The sequence below is a fragment of the Nyctereutes procyonoides genome, unplaced genomic scaffold (assembly GCF_905146905.1).
Source record: "Nyctereutes procyonoides isolate TBG_1078 unplaced genomic scaffold, NYPRO_anot_genome, whole genome shotgun sequence".
NCBI lineage: Eukaryota > Metazoa > Chordata > Mammalia > Carnivora > Canidae > Nyctereutes > Nyctereutes procyonoides.
Window position 1 is genome coordinate 15836537 of NW_026575044.1, and position 21230 is coordinate 15857766.

The 21230-nt window shown below is 48.4% G+C and overlaps 3 protein-coding genes and 1 pseudogene across 16 annotated transcripts in view; 2 read left to right on the plus strand and 2 right to left on the minus strand.

The window, feature by feature from the left end:
• Positions 1-1322, minus strand: part of UBAP2L (ubiquitin associated protein 2 like) — a 41159-nt gene extending 39837 nt beyond the window's left edge. For 13 of the 14 annotated variants that reach the window (XM_055324118.1, XM_055324116.1, XM_055324117.1 and 10 more), the window contains exon 1: positions 1286-1322. The gene's annotated coding sequence lies outside the window, so the exon portion shown is untranslated. Of the gene's footprint in view, positions 1-1220 lie in introns of all 14 variants that reach the window. The other variant, XM_055324108.1, reaches the window with a different exon arrangement.
• Positions 1323-1457: 135 nt separating this feature from the next.
• CUNH1orf43 (chromosome unknown C1orf43 homolog) lies at positions 1458-13009 on the plus strand. Its single transcript, XM_055324125.1, has 7 exons — positions 1458-1891; positions 2240-2341; positions 7049-7166; positions 7384-7437; positions 8650-8816; positions 8904-8962; positions 12087-13009. Exons 1-7 carry the CDS (start codon positions 1826-1828, stop codon positions 12280-12282), a joined length of 762 nt encoding a protein of 253 aa, XP_055180100.1. The 5' UTR covers positions 1458-1825; the 3' UTR covers positions 12283-13009.
• LOC129508879 (ubiquitin-conjugating enzyme E2 C-like) lies at positions 12573-18016 on the minus strand (annotated as a pseudogene).
• On the plus strand, positions 13773-19486 carry CFAP141 (cilia and flagella associated protein 141). Its single transcript, XM_055324126.1, has 3 exons — positions 13773-13810; positions 18596-18725; positions 19239-19486. Exons 1-3 carry the CDS (start codon positions 13800-13802, stop codon positions 19338-19340), a joined length of 243 nt encoding a protein of 80 aa, XP_055180101.1. The 5' UTR covers positions 13773-13799; the 3' UTR covers positions 19341-19486.
• The last annotated feature ends 1744 nt before the right edge of the window (positions 19487-21230 follow it).

The following is a 21230-nucleotide window of genomic DNA, read 5'->3' on the forward strand; positions in this document are numbered from 1 at the left end:
ATCATTAGCTCCGGGCCAGCGATGCTCGCTGTCCACAGCGGAAACCATCACTGGCACCGGCTACTCCTTACGGACAATGCTGGGGGAGTTCAGCGTCGCGGACCAACGCGGTTCCCTCCTCCTCCTCCGGGAGGGCTGGCGGTCAGCGGCCCTCGCCACCCCGGCAGGACCGTCCCTCGGCAGCACCCGGGCGGCGGAGGGGGATGGAGAGAACGCAGCAAACGCCTTTCTCCGCCTCATGCTCGGGGACACTGGGCGAACACGGTAACAATGACAACAAAAAGGGCCTGTTACTGTGTTTTGCTTCCACGACACCCTCCACCCGAGGAGACTACACTTCAAGGCGGAGAGACCGTCTCCTGTTTGTGACATCAGTTTGCAAAGCAATTTGGGGCTTGTCCACAGAGCACAGGGTCTGAAGGAATTTGGGATCCCCGCGCTACCCTAGGGGCGCGGACCCAGGCCCGGGCTCAGGGGCGCCCCCGAGGCGGACACCCCCACGGGCCTCCCCGACTGCCCCTCGCCAGCCCGCGCGGCCGCCGCGAACACGTTCCCGGAGCCGGGGCTCCCGCAGGCTGACAAAGAGGCCGGGGCCGAGAGGGGCCGCAGCCCACGCGCGGAGAAGGGAGGCGCACCCCGCGCCGCGCCCCCGCGGGGCTCCCCGCCCGCCGCCTCACCTCCCACCCGGAACAAATTCATCCTCCGCACTCCAGACCGAGGGCCACATGGGGGAGTTCGGGGCAGCTCCACCCCGCCGCCCTGCCCCCGCCGCCCCCAAACCAGGCCGGATCCGGACCCGAAGAGGCCGCAGCGGGCCAGGAAGGGAGGAGGCCCCCCGGGCGTCTTCACAGGCAGCGGCCGAGGCTCAGCGGGCCCTACCTCAGGCGGGGCCCAAGCCGCGCTCGCCCGCGCTCTTCCTTGCTCTCCCCGCTCGGGCTCTAGCCGCATGGCCCCCCCCCTCCGGCCGCCCAAGCCCCGCCCCGGCCACGCTCCCAAATCGAGGCCCCGGCTCCGGCGCGGCCCACTAGGCCGCAAATCCAACCATAAACAAAACCCCCGGCGGCCGACTCGAGGGGGGGCGCCGGGTTCGCGCGACCGGGAGGGGTGTCCAGTGGGGGGAACGCATGGGGCGGGGGGCCTACTGGGGGGGGCGGCGGGGTAGGGGAGAAGGGAGGGAGGGGAAAAGGAGACCGCGGATTTAAAGGGGCCGCGGACAATACCCGGCCCCGCCGCGCTGCCGCTGCTGCCGCCGCCGCCGCCAACGCCGCTGCGCTCCCAACTTTACCTCAGTCTCCTCCACACTGACACCCCGGGCCGCGCCGCCCCTGTCACGTGATGTGAGGTTCCCTCCTCCCCACCCCCTCCCTCCTTTCCTCGCTCGCGCTCGCGCTCGCGCCTTCCCCCTCCCACTTGCTTGCCTGCGTCCCCCGGCACGTGACGCGAAAAGGGACGCGCACGCAAGCGTGCGCGCGCCACCTGGCCAGGAGCCGCTGTGGTGCGGCTCCGCGCGTTCGCCTCGCCTCTGCCGTGTGACGCACGGCGGCCTCCGTTTCCTGTTCCTGGCGTTGCTCGGCGCCTCGGCGCGCGCCGCTCGCGGGGCCGGTGCGGGTCTAGGTCACGTGCTGAGGGGAGCGGGAAGGCGACGTTCTTCTTTCCTCGGCCGTCGTCCGCCATGTTTTCAGGCCGGGTCAGCCTTGGATTTTCTCTGTGAGGAAATGGCCAAGGGGCTTTGGGGAGCCCCGGCGCCAGTGCCTCGGCGGAGCCCAGGCTGACGAAGCGAGGCGGCGGGGAGACCTGGAGCAGTTGTGCGCGGGGTGGGGAGGTCATGGCGTCCAGCAGTAACTGGCTGTCCGGCGTGAATGTCGTGCTGGTGATGGCCTACGGGAGCCTGGTGAGGAGATTCCCCCACCCCTTTCTGCCGTCGCTTCTGACCCAAGAGAGACCTGGTCTTCAACCTCCACCCACTCTCCTGCACCTTCTCTGGGCCTGGACTCCTCCCAGACCCGGGGACCTAAGCCACGGCCTCGGCCGCCCCGCCCCCCGCCGGGCCGTGAGCCCTGCCCCGGACCCGACCCCCGGAGCCTAGCCCGACCCCCGCAGCCTGCCACCCCACTTTGTCCCCGAAGCACCCGTGAGAGCCGCATCTGGGCATTTAAAACGGAGGCGTGTTTTGTTTTGTTCTGTTTTGTTTTATCGACTTGTTATTAAAGATTCCGTACTTGTCTCACTTTTTGCACAGGTGTTTGTTCTGCTATTTATTTTTGTGAAGAGACAAATCATGCGCTTTGCAATGAAATCCCGAAGGGGACCTCATGTCCCTGTGGGACACAATGCCCCCAAGGTAGGTCCTGCAGGCGCGAGAGGGGCCTGGTTCTGCAGGCGCAGGAGGGCCCAGGGGGGCGCAGGACGGGATGTGTTTTGCCTTGAGGATGAGTCTGTCGCGCTGTGCTTGTCAGTGGCCCGGGCGCTCTCGGGGTTGGAGAGAGCGGGGAGGGGAGGAGAGGGAAGGCTAACTCGCGGGGTTAGCGCTCCTGCCCGGCGCCATCCGCATTCGCGGAGTGAAAGACTCGGATTAATGTTGTCGGCTCTGTGCTGACAGTTCGGCGTTGAGCGTCGTGTTTCCTGCTCAGGTTTCGCTATGGGATGGGTTGGGGGGTTGTTAGCCCGGATACAAGGGTTCTCCTGAAGGTCCAAGTCCCCCATTCCTGTGACAGGAACCTGAGGAAGCCGCAGGACGTGCAGACCGCGAGTGGTCTTTTGTCTGCGGTTTCTCCTCAGGTAACTGGTTTCCTCTCAGCGTTTAAATACAGGCGGAATTTTCTCTCTCCCAAATGTCTGCCGAATCCTGCATGTATGTAGCTTTCTGCCGTCCGACAGGCACGCGAGGCCCCAGCCCTTGAGTGCGGTGCTCCCTACTTACCAGAGGTCTAGCTGGGCTCCAGCTACACGTGCCTTGCTGTGCCCTAGTGATCTCCTTCCTCGCTCTCGCTAGCTGATTTTGCCCTTTAGATCTCAGCTCAGATGTGATTTCTCTCCAAAGAAGAATACTTATTGCTTATTTTTAAGTAGGTGCTCTTAATTTTTTTCATACTATCCTGATATTTTTTTAGATACTAATTTATCACAAATTTGAGTGTGTCAATTTGTTTAATGCCCAGCTTCCACTAGACTGTAAGCTTCAAGAATGCAGGCCCCTGGGGCAGCCTGGGTGGCTCAGCGGTTTGGCGCTGCCTTCGGCCCAGGCAGTGATCCTGGGGACCTGGGATGGAGTCCCATGTCGGGCTCCCTGCATGGAGTCTGTTTCTCCCTCTGCCTGTGTCTCTTCTTCTCTGTTTCTCATAAATAAATAAATAAATAAATAAATAAATAAATAAATAAATAAATAAATAAATAAATAAATAAAATCTTAAAAAAAAAAAAAAAGAATGCAGGCCCCTGCCTATATCTAACAGATACCCAGTAATTTTTGAGTCACAAAACAGGCTACTGGGAGAATTAAAGCTAGTACATAATTCCCTCAACTCCTAGATCAGTGTCCTTTCATCAACCGGTGCTGTTAATCCTCCTCTTTTTGTTCTTTGCTAAGGTATTTCATGGAAACCTTAACGTGTTGTGGCCTAAACCCTCAACAGAGCTTCTTCCACATTCCCTCAGTTCTCCAGATGCCAACTGCTCTATAAGAGGGATTTAGGGCTGGCTTCCAGCACATCATGATCCAGGCAAAGTTTATTTAGGAGCTCTCTGGACTACATGAGATAAGATTCCCTCTACTTTAAAGAATTCTCTCATCTAGATTCTCATTTATTGCTGGTGGAAATGCAAATAAGTAAAACTACTTTGGAAAATAATTGGGCATGATCTAGTAAGATAACACATGTACCTAATCTGTAATGCAGCAATTCTACTTTTACCTTAAGAGAAATTAATTTTTGCTAATATTGTACCAAAAGACATGTATGAGTGTTTCAGTGATTGTGATATTTCAAGAAGAAATTTAGTCCAGGGGATCCCTGGGTGGCGCAGTGGTTTGGCGCCTGCCTTTGGCCCAGGGCGCGATCCTGGAGACCCGGGATCGAATCCCACGTCAGGCTCCTGGTGCATGGAGCCTGCTTCTCCCTCTGTCTGTGTCTCTGCCTTTCTCTCTCTCTCTCTCTCTGTGACTATCATAAATAAATAAAAATTAAAAAAAAATAAAAATTTAGTCCAAATGTCTAGTTGAGCATATTTATTGTAATGTATTTATATTCTAGAATACTACAAGAATAAGCTAAGCAACAAATATATAAACATTAAACTTTTTTTATGATTTTATTTACTCATTGAGAGAGAGACAGGCAGAGACACAGGCAGAGGGAGAAGCAGGTTCCCTGTGGGGAGCCTGATATGCGACTTAATCCTAGGACCTTGGGATCACACACGCCCTGAGGCAAAGGCAAAGGCAGACACTCAACCCCTGAGCCACCCAGGCATCCCCACTAAACTGTTTTTGAATGAAAAAAGCCACAAACGTGAGTAAACCTCAAAAACATACTGAGTGGAAAAAAAAAAAAAAACAGGAGGCCATTCATAAAAAAACTACCATTTTGTTCCATTCCTTTTTTATGAAATTCTACAATAGACGACTATCTCAATAGTACATAATGTTGCCTGAAGCAGGGAAGGAGAGGTTGACTGCAGAGACGTGTAGAACGTTTTGGGATGATGGAAGTGTTCTATATCTTGGCTGTAGTGGTGGTTGAATGGGTGTATTCATTTGTCAAAAGTCATCAACCCAAGTTGGATGTATTTTATCTCCTATAAGTTCAACCTCAATATAAAGTGTTTAAAATTTTAAAAGACAATTGTAGAGGAATTCAAAACATATTTTTCCATTTGTGCGAAGTTCAAAACCAGACAAAGCTAAACATCTAGTTTAGGTTGGTAATGTGATAAAATAGTAAAGAAAAGTGAGATTTTTGACAAATTAAGGTTGGAAGTTGCATTCAGTCAGGGATAGGCACTCAAGGCTTCAGAGTCATTGGTAACATGTTCATAAACAGGATAGTGGTTATAGATGTTCATCTTAATGATTTTTCAGTTCCTTAAAATGTAGGTAACAAGTATTCCACACTTGATATATTTCACAGTGGAAGTTTCTAAAAGTTTCTAAAAAGTAACAAGAAGCACCTGGGGAGCTCAGTCAGTTATCACAAGCTTAGGTCTCCATCTCAAGTTCTGAGTTCAAGCCCTGCATTGGGCTGTATGCTGAATGTAGAGTCTACTTAAATATGGGGCGCCTGGATGGCTTAGTTAAATGTCTGCCTTTGGCTTGGGTCATTGATCCTAGGGTCCTGGGATTGAGTGCCTTGTCTCCCTGCTCAGCGGGGATCCTGCTGCTTCCTCTACCTGCTGCTTGTGCTTGCTTGTGCGTGCAGTCACTTACTCTAAAATAAAATCTTAAAAAAATTTTAAGTAAATAAATGTAAAAGAAGAAAATCTGCTGAGGCTCTTAAGAGACATGAACTTGGAACTATTAACAGTGGTTGTGGGTAAGTGAGGGGTGGCTTTAGTACTTTTTTGGAATTTTAAGCCATGGGTGTAAATTACCTATTTAAAAGGATTGAGGGCAGCCCAGGTGGCTCAGCGGTTTAGTGCTGCCTTCATTCAGCCCAGGGCCTGGTCCTGGAGACCCGGGATGGAGTCCCACGTCGGGCTCCCTGCATAGAGCCTGCTTCTCCCTCTGCCTGTGTCTCTGCATATCTCTCTCTCTGTGTGTCTCTCTCATGAATAAATAAATAAAATCTTTTAAATAAATAAAGGATTGATAAACTTTAGGGACGTCTGGGTGGCTCAGCGATTGTCTGCCTTGGGCTCAGGGTGTGATCCTGGATTCCGGGAATCAGAATCGAGTCCCCCATCAGGCTCCCCAGAGGGAGCCAGCTTCTCCCTCTGCCTATGTCTCTACCTCTTTCTGTGTCTCTCATGAATAAATAAATAAAATCAGAAAAAAATGTTTTAAAGGATTAATAGACTCTAGAGAAAGCCTTAAGAAGTTCTGTGGTCCATCAGGTAGAATGGCCCCTATGGTATTATATATTATGTACAGGCTTGCTTTTTTTTTTTTTTTAAGATTTCTTTTATTCATGAGAGAGGCAGGTTCCCTGTGGGGAGCCCGATGGGGCACTCTATTCCAGGCCCCCCGGGATCACACTCTGAGCAGAAGGCACGTGCTCAACCCCTGAGCCACCCAGGCGTCCCTATATAGGCTTTCTTATGGATATATATTTTTTAAAGATGTATTTGTTTATTCATGAGAGACAGACTGAGAGAGGCAGAGACAGGCAGATAGAGAAGCAGGCTCCTAGCAGGGAGCCCGATATGGGACTCGATCCTGGATCCCAGGATCACAACCTGAATTGCAGGCCAGCACCCAACTGCTGAGTCACCCAGGTGTCCCTTTTACGGCTTTGTTTTTTTTTTTTAAGATTTTTGTTTATTCATGAGAGACTCAGAGAGAGAGAGAGGCAGGCTCCATATAGGGAGTGGGACGTGGGACTCAATCCCCGGTCTCCAGGATCATGCCCTGGGCTGAAGGCGGTGCTAAACCGCTGAGCCCCCGGGCTGCCCTAGCAGGTTAAAACATCTAGCTTAGGAATGTACAGTTTAGGGGCAGCCCCGGTGGCTCAGCGGTTTAGTGCCGCCTTCAGCCCAGGATGTGATGATCTTGGAGACCCAGGATCAAGGCCCAAGTCAGGTTCCCTGCGTGGAGTCTGCTACTCTCTGCCTGTGTCTCTGTCTCTCTCTCTCTGTGTCTTCCATGAATAAATAAATAAAATCTTTAAAAAATTAAAAAAAATTAAAAGGAATGTACAGTTTAGAAAAGTTTTTAGAGAACCTAATTCCAGCCTTAAATTTTTTAGTCTTACCTGGCAATTTTATCAGCCAGATGAGCATTTTTATTTTTCTGCTTCCTTTGTCTTAGTTGTTCACTTGCTTGGCCCCATTTCCAGGTTGATGGAAAGCAGAGTATAAAGTAAATGGTTGTATGTTGTTTTCTCTGTGTGAACAGGACTTGAAAGAGGAGATTGATATCCGGCTATCCAGGGTTCAAGATATCAAGTATGAACCTCAGCTCCTTGCAGATGGTGATGCAAGACTGCTACAGCTGGAAACCCAGGGAAATCAGAGTATGTGGCATGCCCTTGGAGGATGCTTCAGTGAGGATTCCCACAAGTTCAGAATTCCTTTGGTCTCCGAGCTGTTAGCATAGCTGCTAGCAATACCTGCACCTGTGGTTCCTCTATTGCTGGGTATATTTCAGATACGGGGAGGCAACTTATTAGCTTGCTGGAGTTTGGGAAGTCTTCTGAGGGTTATATCTATGACCAGTCTCTTTCTTAACAGATTGCTACAACTATCTATACAGGATGAAAGCTCTGGATGCCATCCGTGCCTCTGGTAAGGGTTATCCAACAGGATAGAATTCTGAAAGCCCACCTGGGGAAGAGGGAGGAACCCACTTTATAGATACTAAAATTTGTCCTTTCTGTACATCATTGGCTAGGAGGAATTTCCTAGAGTTTGAGAGTACTAGGTTATTATTTTGTCTAAGGAAATGATGGAGGCACGTTATTTCTTCAGTAAGTGAACTTGGTTTTTTGTTTTTTTTTTTTAAGATTTTATTTATTTATTCATGGGAGACCCACAGAGAGGCAGAGACACAGGCAGAGGGAGAAACAGGCTCCATGCAGGAAGCCTGATGTGGGACTCAATCCCGAGTCTCCAGGATCAGACCCTGGGCTGAAGGCGGTGCTAAACCGCTCAGCCACCCGGGCTGCCCTTGTTTTGTTTCATGAACTGGATGGTGGTGATTTGCTTGTTTTTCCACCAAAAAAAGGTGATCTCTGCTTTTTCAGTAAGACCAAGATAAATGGTTATTAGGGTTTTTTTTATTCTATGACCATTGTCAAATATGCTTCATCTCTGCTAAAACATGGTTTTGGGAGGGGGGGTTGTTGTGGGGTTTTTTGTTTGTTTTTTAAAGATTTTACTTATTTATTCATGAGAGACACAGAGAGGGAGAGGGCAGCCCAGGTGGCTCAGCGGTTCAGTGCCACCTTCATTCAGCCCAGGGCTTGATCCTGGAGACCTGGGATCGAGTCCCTGCCTGGAGTCTGCTTCTCCCTCTGCCTGTGTCTCTGCTGCCCTCTCTCTCTTTCTCTGTTTCTTATGAATAAATAAATAAAATCTTATAAATAAATAAACAGGGAGAGAGGGAGGCAGAGACATGGGCAGAGGGAGAAGCAGGCTCCATGCAGGGAGCCCGATGTGGGACTTGATCCCGGGTCTCCAGGAGCAGGCCCTGGGCTGAATGAAGGCAGCACTAAACCGCTGAGCCACCTGGGCTCCCCGTAAAAAACATGGTTTATATTATAGAGCCAGGATGAGCGAGTAGGAGGGTGAATTAGAGACACTGTTGTGTACCTTTGGTGTAGGTTATAGCTGTGTTGTCACCACCAAATGACCACTCAGATATAGCTCTGTGAGTCTGGTCTTCATTCTATTAGAATTTTCCTCTAATTCACTCATTGGACCCATATCTTGACGTGGGTGATAACTAGGAAGACTAATAAATGGGGGAAGGGTTATCATTATCTATTATCCCCACAGAGATACCATTTCACGCTGAAGGCAGGCATCCCCGTTCCTTAATGGGCAAGAATTTCCGCTCCTACCTGCTAGATCTTCGGAACACTAGTACTCCTTTTAAGGGTGTACGCAAAGCCCTCATTGATACCTTGCTGGATGGCTATGAAACAGCCCGCTACGGGACAGGGGTAAGAGGGATGGCCACTTTTTCCTTCAGGGACCTAAAGGGATACCGCAACCTGAGGGGGTCTCACTCTTCCTTCATCTTTCCTCAGGTCTTTGGCCAGAGTGAGTACCTGCGCTACCAGGAGGCCCTGAGTGAGCTTGCCACCGTGTAAGTGTGGCGGAGACTATGTCGGAGGGGCTGGTTGGAGAGTGCTGCTATGCCCCCCACCCCCAGCGAGGTGCCCTTCCTAAGCAGTGGTAACAAAATCACCATGATGAGCTGGCAGATCCTGCCTCTCCCTCACAGCTGAGAGTATGTGCTTCTCTACAAGCTTAGAGAAGGGGAAGCCTCTCCTACTCTAGTGCCTTCTCCTGTTTTTGTGGTTTTGTTTTTTTGGACTAGCTCAGTAAAATAGTGAACTGTCAGAATTGGTGTAACATTTATACCAATAAAGGGAATAAAGTTTTTCAGTATAGAGATTCCTTCTCTTCTAGGGTTCCAGTGTCATCTTTTTTAATGTCTTGGTCTGATAAAAGTAACAGCTCAGTGCCATCTATTTTTATTAGCACTTAAACAGCATTGGGAACCCTGTCAGAAACTAAGGGCATCACTGTAGTAGTATCAGCTGTTGAGTGTGTGTTACAGGATTCACGACTTTTGTCTGGCATAGTTTTATTTTTTTTAAGGTTTTATTTATTCAAGAGAGACACAGAGTGGGCAGCCCGGGTGGCTCAGCAGTTTAGCACCACCTTCAGTCCAAGGTCTGATCCTAGAGACCCAGGATTAAGTCCCGTGTCGGGCTCCCTGCATGGAGCCTGCTTCTCCCTCTGCCTGTGTCTCTGCCCCCGCCTACCTCTCTCTGTGTCTCTCATGAATAAATAAAATCTTTAAAAAAAAAAGAGAGAGAGAGAGAGAGAGACACAGAGAGAGGCAGAGACACAGGCAGAGAGAGAAGCAGGTCCCCTGTGGGGAGCCTGATATGGGACTCAATCCCAGGACACTGGATCACGCCCTGAGCTGAAGGCAGACACTCCACCCCTGAGCCACCCAGACGTCCCACATCTGGCATAGTTTTAAATGTGCACTAACAGTAGCTTCGTGGTGGTGTTTATGCAAATTTCAAAAGGGTGGGAAGGGAAAACCAATGTAGAATAAAGTTAGTTACCAGCCTTGAAAAGAACCACCTCTGTTTTCTGCTCTGTTGAATATGGCTCTTTCCCAAAAGAGGAGTATATCTATCCTTTCTTATCTATGCCCTTAAAAAGAAACTGCCTTGTTCCAAAAGCTAAAGGTCCAGTAAAAACTGCTCAAAACAGGAGTAAAAGTGAGCAGGGGAGAGGATGAGGAAGGGGGTTTAGTCCGGAAGTCACTCAAAGGAGCCTGTTTGAGTACCTTCTGCTTCTACTCATCTGGGGTCCCTAGATTTATCGAATTCATAAGGACAGGAAGAAGATGGTGGATGCCAGGAGCTGGAGGGTTAGGGTTTAATGGGAACAGAGCTTCAGTTTTGCCGCATGAGAAGAGCTCTGGAGACGGATGGTGGGGATGACTGCACAGCCAATGAATGTATTTAATGCTGCTGAACTGTAAAAATTTAAAACTGATTAAGGAAAAAAAATAAAAATAAAACTGGTTAAGGTAGTAAATGTGTGTATTTTACCACAGTTTTGTTGAAAATTCAGTCCTGGGCGTGGGGGTGCGCATGGGTGGCTCAGTAATGTAAGTGTTCGACTCTTGTTTTTGGGTCAGGTCAGGAGATTGAGTCCCATGAGGCGTCAGGCTCTGCACTTAGCAAGGAGTTTGCTTGAGATTCTCCATCTCGCTCTGCTCTTCACCCCTGTATGTGTGCACATTCTCTTTTCTCTTTTTCTCTCAAATAAATAAGTCTGTCTTTTGTTTGTTTTTTGTTTTATTCAGTCCTTGGGGTTCCTGGCAGGCTCAGTTGGTAGAGCATGCAACTTGTCATCTTGGAACCATGAGTTCAAGCCCCACCTTGGGCTTAGAGCTTAAAAAATAAAAAGTGGTACCTGGCTGGCCCAGTTGGAAGAACATGTGACTCCTTTTTTGGGGTTTTGTTTTGTTTTAAGATTTATTTGAAAGAGAAAAACAGTACGAGTGGGAGGGGCAAAGGGAGGGAATCTCAAGCCGACTCCCTGCTGAGCATGGAGCCCAAAGGGGGGTGTATCCCAGGACCCTGAGATCATGACCTGAGCCAAAACCAAGAGTCTTGACTGCCACCCAAGCACCCCGAGCACATGATTCTTGATCTTGGAGTTGTGAGTTCAAGCCCCATGGTAGGTATAAAGATCACTTTAATAAATAAACTTTAAAAAAAAAATTCAGTCCTTGATTGCTGGTTTCTAGAAATTTTCAGTGAGTCTAGTGAAGAGGATAGGTGCTGAAATCTGGAAAACTTAGATTTGCACCCCAACCCTGTCACTTGATAGCTTTGTGACCTCAGGCCGTTTCCTAACCTGGAAAATGGGGATGTTACCACCATTTAGAGATACTGGGATATCAGTAAATTAGATGTTGGTAAAACAAATTTAATATCCTAACATGTCCTAAGTACTCAGTAGCTGCTCCTGTTCTTATTTTTTGGTGTTGAGTTTTCAAAGGACTGTTTTTGGATTGGGAATATATTAGTGGCATACATGCATTAGAGGAATCGGCAGAACTTAAAGTTTTCTTTAAATAACTTTTTTTTTAAGATTTTATTTATTAATAAGAGACACAGAGAGCGGCAGAGACACAGACAGAGGGAGAAGCAGACTTCATGCAAGGAGCCTGATGTGGGACTCAATCCGGGTCTCCAGGATCAGGCCCTGGACTGAAGGCAGTGCTAAACCTCTGAGCCACCCGGGCTGCCCTAAAGTTTTCTTTATAGTGAGAGGAAGAAAATGTTGAGCCATGGGCAAATGTTGAGCATGGGTTTAGCGCCGCCTGCAGCCCCGGGTGTGATCCTGGAGACCCGGGATTGAGTCCCACGTTGGGTTCCCTGCATGGAGCCTGCTTCTCTCTCTCCCTGTGTCTCTGCCCCTCTCTCTCTCTCTCTCTGTCTCTATAAATAAATAAAATCTTAAAAAAAAAAAATGTTGAGGCAGGGACTCAGTGGGAAAATTGGTTTCTCTGTTACTTCCAAGCTATCGGATGGGATTTTAGTAACTAGTTTTTAGATGGGATGGGATCAGTTGTGGCTATAGCTACGTTTATGTAGAATGGACAAGCTTTGAATTGTATTCTTGTGCTAGTCCTTGTTCTGTCCTCGACCTGCCCTCTCTATATTCTCCAGGGTCAAAGCACGAAGCGGGAGCTCTCAGAGACAGCACCAGTCGGCAGCCAAAGATCTAACCCAGTCTCCTGAAGTCTCCCCGACAACCATCCAGGTGACATACCTCCCCTCCAGTCAGAAGAGTAAACGTGCCAAGCACTTCCTGGAGTTGAAAAGTTTTAAGGACAACTATAACACACTGGAAAGTACACTGTGACTGCCTGATGGACGCTGCTGCTGCTGGCAGGGCCAGTGGCCTCGGGTCATCTGGCTTGTGGGCCCAGGTCAGCTGAAGTGCCACCGTGTCCAGCACTTTTAGGGTTCATTCCTAGAGAATCGTTCTTCAGCCTGTTCTTACAGTTAGTTTCAGAGAGTCAGGACTTTATTTTCCTTTGGTAGTACTTTTTCCTGGAGTTGAATTCAGATGTTTTTCTTAATGTTCCATTAATGCTTCCTTAAAAATCCTCACTTGGTTTTGATTATAGTTCATTTGCCCTTTTTTTTCCATTTTCCAGACTATAAATAATCCTGAGTGAGAGTTGGGGTGGTGGGGCTTGGTGTCTTCCATGTCTACCCCTTCATGCACAGCTGAATGAGGACCATTTGGGTTTGAGCTCTCTTAGAGGTGATTGGCAGGAAAGACAGACACGAACTAGTGGGGAGATCTTGTGAGGCCGTGAGATCAATGTGGAGTGGTTTGTCTGGTTCTCCACTTAAACTGGTATGTGTGGAAACATTAACACAACTTCCCTGACATGCAAGGATTTGCCCTTGTGCTTTCTTTCCATACTGTCTTGAATAAATGGAAAAAGGAATGTTGGCACCTATCCTAATCCCATCCCCCCACTTACTTGGGGTGCTTATGGGACAGTGAAGAAATGTCAGACCAATCTACGGTTCTGACATTCTAAATTATTTAATAAAATGAGTAATTAAAAACATGATTCATCTTTTTATAGTTATTCTCTTTTTAAAGATTTATTTATTTGGGAATGTGCATGCGTGTGAGCAGAGGGAGGGGCAGAGGGAGAGAAGCAGATAACCCCACTGAGGGTGGAGCCTGACAGGAGGCTCCATCTCAGGACCCTGAGATCCTGATTAAGGATCAGATGCTTAACAGACTGAGCCACTCAGGTGTTCTTTGGACCTAGGATCATACAGAGACCCCACAAAAGTCCTAAAATTGGGACTATGGTCCTTGCTTCTAAAATGGCCTGTGTCACTAATAGAAGGCAGGAGAACCAGGATTCACCTCAGGTCTCCAGGGCAATAGGCCAGGTGACCAATCAAGTCCTAGGCTCAATGTGTTGTTGGAGGAGAATGTGTCACTATGACTACTGAGTCCTGGGTGACCCATTGGACAGAAAGGAGAGCCTGTTTCGCGTCTCACGTCCTGCCAGCTTGGGAACATGTCTGTGGAAAAGACAATGAAAGTAGAAGAGGTATGCAGAGGAAGAAGGGGGCTAGCTGACCAGAAGCAGACGGTTTCCTGAGGGGCCCATGCTGTAACTGCTGGTCGTTCCCTACCAGCTCCTTCCGCATGTTTTCTCTGACCCCTTCTGAAAGGAGTAGCATTTTTGTCCTCACTTCCCTAGGAAGTGGCCATTCTCTGTCAAGAAACAAAAGCCCATGTGCCCTCAGGGAAAGGTGCTGGGGACGGGGTGCTGGACATCAAGGGACATGAGCAACTCGCTTTTCTTGCAGAGTTTTCAAAGGGTCCAGGGATTTAAGAAGATGGTTGACAGGTAATGTCTGCTTCTACCCCTTCCCTTACCTGTTCTCTTGACCTTGTCACCCTCTCATGACACGTCCCTTCCAGCCACCTCTCAGATCGGCCTCGTCCTCATCCTGGTCCTTGTACTCATCCTGGTCCTCGTTCTAGTTCGGGGCTCCTTGAGAAGGAAGTGGGGGTGGGGGCAGGAAGCAGCCCTTTTCAGGGACAGCCTCCCAGTGCCCACTAGTCCTGCTACCCACATGGTGATTTTATTATCCCTTTCTTCCTATTCTCTGAAGGGAAATCAGGTCGACTTTTTGTTCTTTTATTTGTTAAGGAGAATGCAAGTATTTGCTTTGTTAATTATGTGATAGGTATGCTGTATTTTTTTTTTTTAAAGATTTTATTTACTTGAAAGAGAGCAGGAGCAGGGAAGGGACAGAGGGAGAGGGAGACTCGCCACTGAGCAGGGAGCCCGACGATATGGGGCTCAATCCCAGGACTGTGGAATCATGACCTGAGCTGAAGGCAGACATTTCACCAACAGAACCCCCTGGGCGCCCCTGCAGTAAGTATTTGGTGAGGGAGTGAATGAGAAGACTAGACTATATGTCATCTCTTCTTCACCATGAAGCTTTTTAAAAGACATGTGCTCAGGTCTTAATCTAGAAAATTCTGACTATGATGGTCTGCGATTAGGTAGGATAAGCCAGTTTTCTGAGGCTTTGCAGGTGGTTATACCCAGAGCTAGCAATTAGGATATGAGGGAGCAACTGCATATAATTTTAATGGGAGTCCAGACTGATGGAGACTTTTTACAAAGACACTTTGATGAAATCTGTCAAAACTTAAGATCTCAAAATTCACACATCCTTGGAACTGGCAACTGTATTTCTAGAAGTTTACCATATATATATATACACACACCAGCAAAGACTCAAGATTGTACAGACACAAGAGTGTTCTAGACAGCCATTGTTTATAAAAGTAAAAAAGGGGGCACCTGGCTGGCACAATCGGTGGAGCAGGCAGCTCGATCTCAGGGTTGTGAGTTCAGGCACCATGTTGGGTGTAGAGATTACTTTTAAAAAATAAACCAAAAAAACTAAAAAGTGGAAACAATCTAGCTGGTTAAATTATGATATAAAAATACTAGGCAGCTTTTACACAGAATGAAGCAATTCTCTGTGCTGGAAGAAAAAGTTCAAGTTGTTAGAAAATAGTATTTACGTAAATGTATGAATTCATGGTAGGTAATAATAGTGGTATATGATAGTAAAATATTCTGGAAGTATACACAAATACAGCTTTGTTGAGAACTGGAACAGAAGAAGAAAGATTTCACTTTTCATTTAGTATATTTTTTTAAGATTTTATTATTTTATTTTATTTTTGTTAACGTTTTATTTATTTGACAGGGAGGGAGGGAGAGGAAGGGTTAGAGGGGGAAGAAGAGTGAGAATCCCAAGCAGGTTCCACACCCAGCACAGAGCCTGATAGGAGCTGGATTTCAACCCTGAGATCACTACCTGAGCTGAAGTCAAGAGTTAGACACTTAACCGACTGAGCCACCCAGGCACCCCAAAGATTTTAAGTAATCTCTACACCAGCATGAGGCTCAAACTCATGATACCAAGATCAAGAGCCACATGCTCCACCAACTGAGCCAGCCCTCTTTAAAATTTTTCTAAATTTTTTAGAAGATTTTATGTATTTGAGAGAGCTCGCACAAGCAGGGGTAGCAGCAGAGGGAGAGGGAGAGGGAGAAGCAGACTCCCTGCTGAGCAGGGAGCCCTCCATGAGGTTTGATCCTAAAACCCTGGGATTATGACCTGAGCTGAAGGTAGATGCTTCACTGACTAAGCTACCCAGGCACCTCCCCCCCCCTTTTTTTTTAAACACGGTGTATTTATTGAATATATTACAACTGCTCAACCAGAGACTTCGTTTAAAAAACAGGGACACCTGGGTGGCTCAGTGGTTGGTCATCTGCCTTTGGCTCAGGGCATGATCCCCAAGTTAAGGGGTCGAGTCTCACATCGGGCTTCTTGCATGGAGCCTGCTTCTCTGTCTGCCTATGTCTCTGCCTCTCTGTGTGTGTGTCTATCATGAATAAATAAATAAAATCTTTAAAAAATTAATAAAAAAAAAACAAAACAAAGATGATACCACAGCTTAGAGAGCAAAATCCCAGGCAGAAATAAAGGAAAGGACAGAACATCTAAGGAAAAAATTAAAAGACAGCGCTTTTTTAAGGAGAGACACTCCATAGTCAGGGTTCTTGGCTGGAGACCTGCTCTGAGGTTTCTTGCAGGTACATCTTAAAGGCCATGGGTTTTTCTGGAGCTCATAGGGCTATCAGTGTTGGTTTCTCCCAGAAGGCTCTCAGTGGATAGCAATGGTCCTAACGTCACCCACGGCAGATTACCTGTCCTGCAGGATGTCCAGGCAGGTGTGACCCTGGGTGTCCACATTGGGGTGGTAGCAAACGTGAAAAACTTCACTGTGGGTGACTTGTAAGGAGAGCCCCTTGGGAACGCCAAGGAGAGCTTGTACCTCAGTCTCCTGCACATTGCCAGCTGTTCTGTGATGGTCCCCACCCATTTGAAAAGGTCTGATTCAGGGAAGGCAGAAATTCCTTTGTTGCCAGACATCCGTGAGGGACATAAGCTCCTCATGCAGCCTCTTGCTCACAGGGTCCCAGGCAGCACCCCCTCTGGGCTGGGCTCCTTTGTTGGCAGCCGCTGGGTGGCAGTTGCGGGAGGCCATCTGGGCAGCGTGGGCAGGGAGACAGGAACTCGGAGAGCACGACTGCGACTCTCAGTATATTTCTATATGGGTTAAATTTTCTATCATCTGTAAAAAGAATACTTGATTTTTAAAAAAATTTCAACAGGGCGGGAGCGCCTGACTGGCTTAGTAGGTGAAGCACATAACTTTTTTTTTTTTTTTTTAAGTCTCTATCCAACTATTCATGAGAGACACAGATAGAGAGGCAGAGACACAGGCAGAGGGAGAAGCAGGCTCCTCACAGGGAGCCCGGTGTGGGACCTGATCCCAGGATTCTGAGATCATGCCCTGAGCTGAAGGCAGACGCTCAACAGCTGAGCCACCCAGGCATCCCATGCACATAACTTAATCTTGGGACTGAGTTCAACCCCACGCTTGGTGTAGAGATGACTTAAAATCTTTACGGGCTCAGATGATTAAGTACTCGACTCCTGATTTTGGCTTGGATCAGTGATCTCAGGGTCATGATGGTGAGAGATCAGAAAGCAAGCTGAGGACAAAGCATAGGCTGACACCCCGCAGTCCCCCCAACTTCCAGGTGGGATATGTGTGACATTCCCTGGCTGCCCTGCACTAAGGGAGGGAAAACCAAATGGTTAATTTATAGAGATTACAATCCTACAGGACTAGAGTCTCCCTCAATTTACAAAATTTACAATTTTCTTAGTGATTTACAAGAAAAAGGCGTTTTTATCAATAACCTCACTTCCAGAAGGAAGCTCCCAAATGTCTTAATGTTAATGCTTTCCTAGAGGGAAAAACAGCCTTAACTTCGACAATGGTAAGGCCTCCAGTATCCTGTGAGTCTTCTTTAGCAGATGAAAGTTCTTAAAAAAAAAAAAAAAAACCCTCCGTTTTTCCTTACCTCACCCAACCCCAATGTTTATAATCATTGACCCCTCACAAACCTGGGGCACAGCAGCTTTTTCGCCCAAGGTCTGGTGTCTTTCCCCTGCCCCCCAGCCCACCCTCTGCTTTAATAAAACCACCATTTTGCACCAAAGACTTCTCAAGAATTCTTTCTAGGCCATTGGCTCTGGACCTTCCCAACATTCCAAAACTACATCAGTGAGATCAAGACCTTCTTCAGGCTCTGCACTCAATGTGGAATCTGCTTAAGATTCTTTCTCTCCCACTGCCTCTGCCCCTCTCCCCTCTCTAAAAAAAAATAAAAATAAAATGTTTTTTAAAATTTTTCAACAGGATTTATCTGAGCAGAGGATGTGTGTGTGTGTGAGAGAGGGAGAGAGAGAGGGAGAGAGAGAGAGAGAGAGAAATGCATAATCGTCTTCTGTATTAGGGGCACCTGGGTGGCTCCATCGATTGAGCAGCTGACTTCTGATTTCAGCTTGGATTGTGATCTCAGGGTCCTGGGATCAAGCTGCATATTGGGCTCCCTGCTTGGTGCAGTCTGCTTGTTCCTCTCTCTGTTCCTCCCCCTGCTTGGTCTCTCTAAATAAAATCTTAAAAAAGAAAAAAAGCAACCTGGTTGTGCCTGGGTGGCTCAGTTGGTGGAACATGCAACTCTTGATCTTGGGGTTGTGGGTTTGAACCCCATACTGGGTGTAGAGATTGCTTAAAAATAAAATCTAAAAAATAATAATAATAATAATAAAAATAATAATAAATAAAATAAAATCTAAAATAACAACAACAAAATGCACCTTACCAAATTATTCCAGAATCTGTCTAGCTAAGATTGAGAATCATGGTATAACAGAAGGTATTAATTCTTACACTGGATTTGATACCCAGGTCTGCCATTAAGTGACCTTGGGTACCTTACCTAACTGTTTTCTCATGGTATGATGCAAAATTTGGTATCTGACACATGGCTGTTATGATTAAATGGCCTACATATTCAACATAGACTAGGGTTTTAAGTTAATTCTAGTTACCCTTTCAAGGAGTTTGCCATCTTCTGACATTGGCATGGAGGTTCTGGGAAGAAAGTGGCCTCGCCAATAGGGTTTATATCTCCATTCCTCACTAACCCATCTAGCTCCTACTTCTGTATCTGGGGCAGGTGGCGAAATTCACATACTCGCTGTATGTGGCAGATGACACTGAGCCAGAGGAGAAACCTGTATGCTACCCTAAGGATGCAGGACACCATGGGACAGGAGTTGGCACTGGCCAACAAGCAGCTACTGATGGTGAGTTCTAGCAAGGGTGACTTGAAGCCTCATCCACTATTACCCTGTGCCAATGCCCACTGGATTCCCAGACTCTTTGTGGCTGCCATTACTCACACATCTCATCTGCCTTTGAGGGTTTCAGGACTACACCAGAGATGTGACCTTCTTCATGAAGTGGCTCTTTGCATTCAGTGGCAGGTGGCACGTTCTCACGTCCCAGAGCGCAGACTCGTCCTTATTCAGTGTCCTTGCTCACTAGCCTCCTAGAGCCCCTCTTTCCTGGGTGCATAGCAGAGCTCATGGTTCCTGGTGCTCTCAGCAACTATTTGCTGAACATGGGGCTTCATCCATGCAGAAAAAATTGGGTGGGCTTCCCCTCTGGCGGTGCAGCCTCTCTGCTACTGCCCAGCTCTATGTCCCTGCTAAATCCAAATCCACAAGAGGACACAAGCTGGATAGCTACCAGGGGGAGAGTGAGGACGAGGGCAGGCAGAAAGCAAACCTGACACTGTGTTCTGCCCTCCCCGCCAGGTCCGTCAAGCGGCCCTGCACCAGCTGTTTGCAAAGGAGCATCGGCAGTACAAGCAGGAGCTAAGTCAGATGGGCAAAGCATTTTATGTGGAGAGACTCTGATGGCAGCTGAGACAAAGCTGGCTCTCAAAGGCTCGACTGTAGACATACGCTTGTTCTTCAGCCCTAAATCTTCCTTGTTTGGACAATGTTTATTCATAGCTGTAACCTTAAAACAACTTCGTGGGTTTTGCTCACTGCTGCTCAGATGTCATTTCCTCTGGTCTTTCTTTTTTTTTTTTTTTAAGATTTTATTTATTTATTCACAAGAGACACAGAGAGAGAGGCAGAGACATAGAGGGAGAAGCAGGCTCCCTGCAGGGAGCCCAATGTGGGACTCAATTCTGGATCCTGGGATCATGCCCTGAGCCAAAAGCAGACACTCAACTGCTGAGCCACCCAGGCGTCCCTGGTCTTTCTGTCTTCTTGGGCAAATATCTCTAAGTGTGGCTGTTCACCCACAGGGCTCCTGTGCTTGGGTGTCAGGAAGTCTGGAGTCATGAGACCCAGGACAAGTATCTCTCTTTTGGACTCAAATTCCTGCCTTTCCCACCCTTGCCAATTGACAGGGCTCCAAACTGAAGTGCCCTGGGCAGTGAGGCAGGGAAACTAGCAGGCGGAGGGAAGTGGGAAGCAGTGACATTTATGGTGAACTGCCAAGAGCATGTTACATCTAAGGACATTCAAATTCTGAAGAATTGTAAGTACTGATGGATCACATATGTTTGTAGGCTATGGAGATCCACTTCACATCAAACCACAAGGCAAGCCTGAGGGATCCGCGTTGTGCAGCTTTAACAAAGTGCAGGGACACCACCAGGCCTCTGTCCCTGTTCCTTCACCTGCTGTCTGTGTCCTCATTGGCGACTCATCCTCTGCATACTAACCTGGCACCCCCCTGCACTCCAGGGGGCTATGTGCATGTTCTGCACAACTCCCATCTCCCCTCCCCTCCCTGCCCCTGCCCCTCATCTGGCTCCACCCTCCAGGGTGCAGTTCTTGTCAGAGCCTGCTCCTTTTCTCCCTCCACACCCCACCGCTGGGCACAGAAGCAGCAGGTATAGAGAAGGGTACGGGCTTTGGAGTCATGTGGGTTCAGAGTCCAGCTTCATCGCTGAACTGTCCTCACCTTGTATAAGGTACTTCTCTGAGCCTCACTTTCCTTTTCTGAAAGTGGAGGAAATAATTTCCATCTCACAGGATCATTGTGAGAATTAAATGAGATAATGTATGCAGAGAGCAAGCCTAGTGCTGGACAAATGGTGGGAATCCTCCCCTTCCCTCTCTGATTTCCCTGTGACCCTGGCCACCCCTGGTGGTGCTGAGGTGTCACTCCATCCCATGCCTGCCTCTCTGCCCTGTGTATCTGCTCATCCTCCAGCCTCCATCACCCTGTTTCCCAAGTGTCTTTAGTCAATGACTCCCAAGTTCCTGTACCCAACAAGACCTGGGGCCGTGGGGTTATTGGGAAGGTGGGCATGGACAAGGAAGGAAGGTGAGGGGCGCCTGGGGTGTCCAGTCATGATGTCAGGGTCCTTGGATCAAGCCCTGCATCCTCAGCAGGGAGTCGGCTTGGGATTCTCTTCCTCTGCCCCTCCACCTTCCCATCACTCTCTAAAATAAATAGGGGAGGTGAGGTAACCGCGTTGCCAGGGACAAAAGTGGGCAGACTCGGCCGGGATCTGACCTGCAGCTGGAGGCCGGGGCTCGTGCTCGCCCGAACCCCTCTGTTCACGTCCTTGCCTGTGCCCCCCCCCCCCGCCCCCGGCTTTATCTGCGCCCAGCATCCACCCCCAGCCGGCTCTGCAGCTCCCATGCCCCCAGGAGGCCTGGCCTTGGTCTCATGGAACACAGCAGATCTGGGTCCGGATCTGGCCTCCGTCACTTACGCCCTGTGTGGCTTGGGGTGTGCTGCCTTAACTCTCTGGGTCATGGTTCCTTGTTTATAAAATG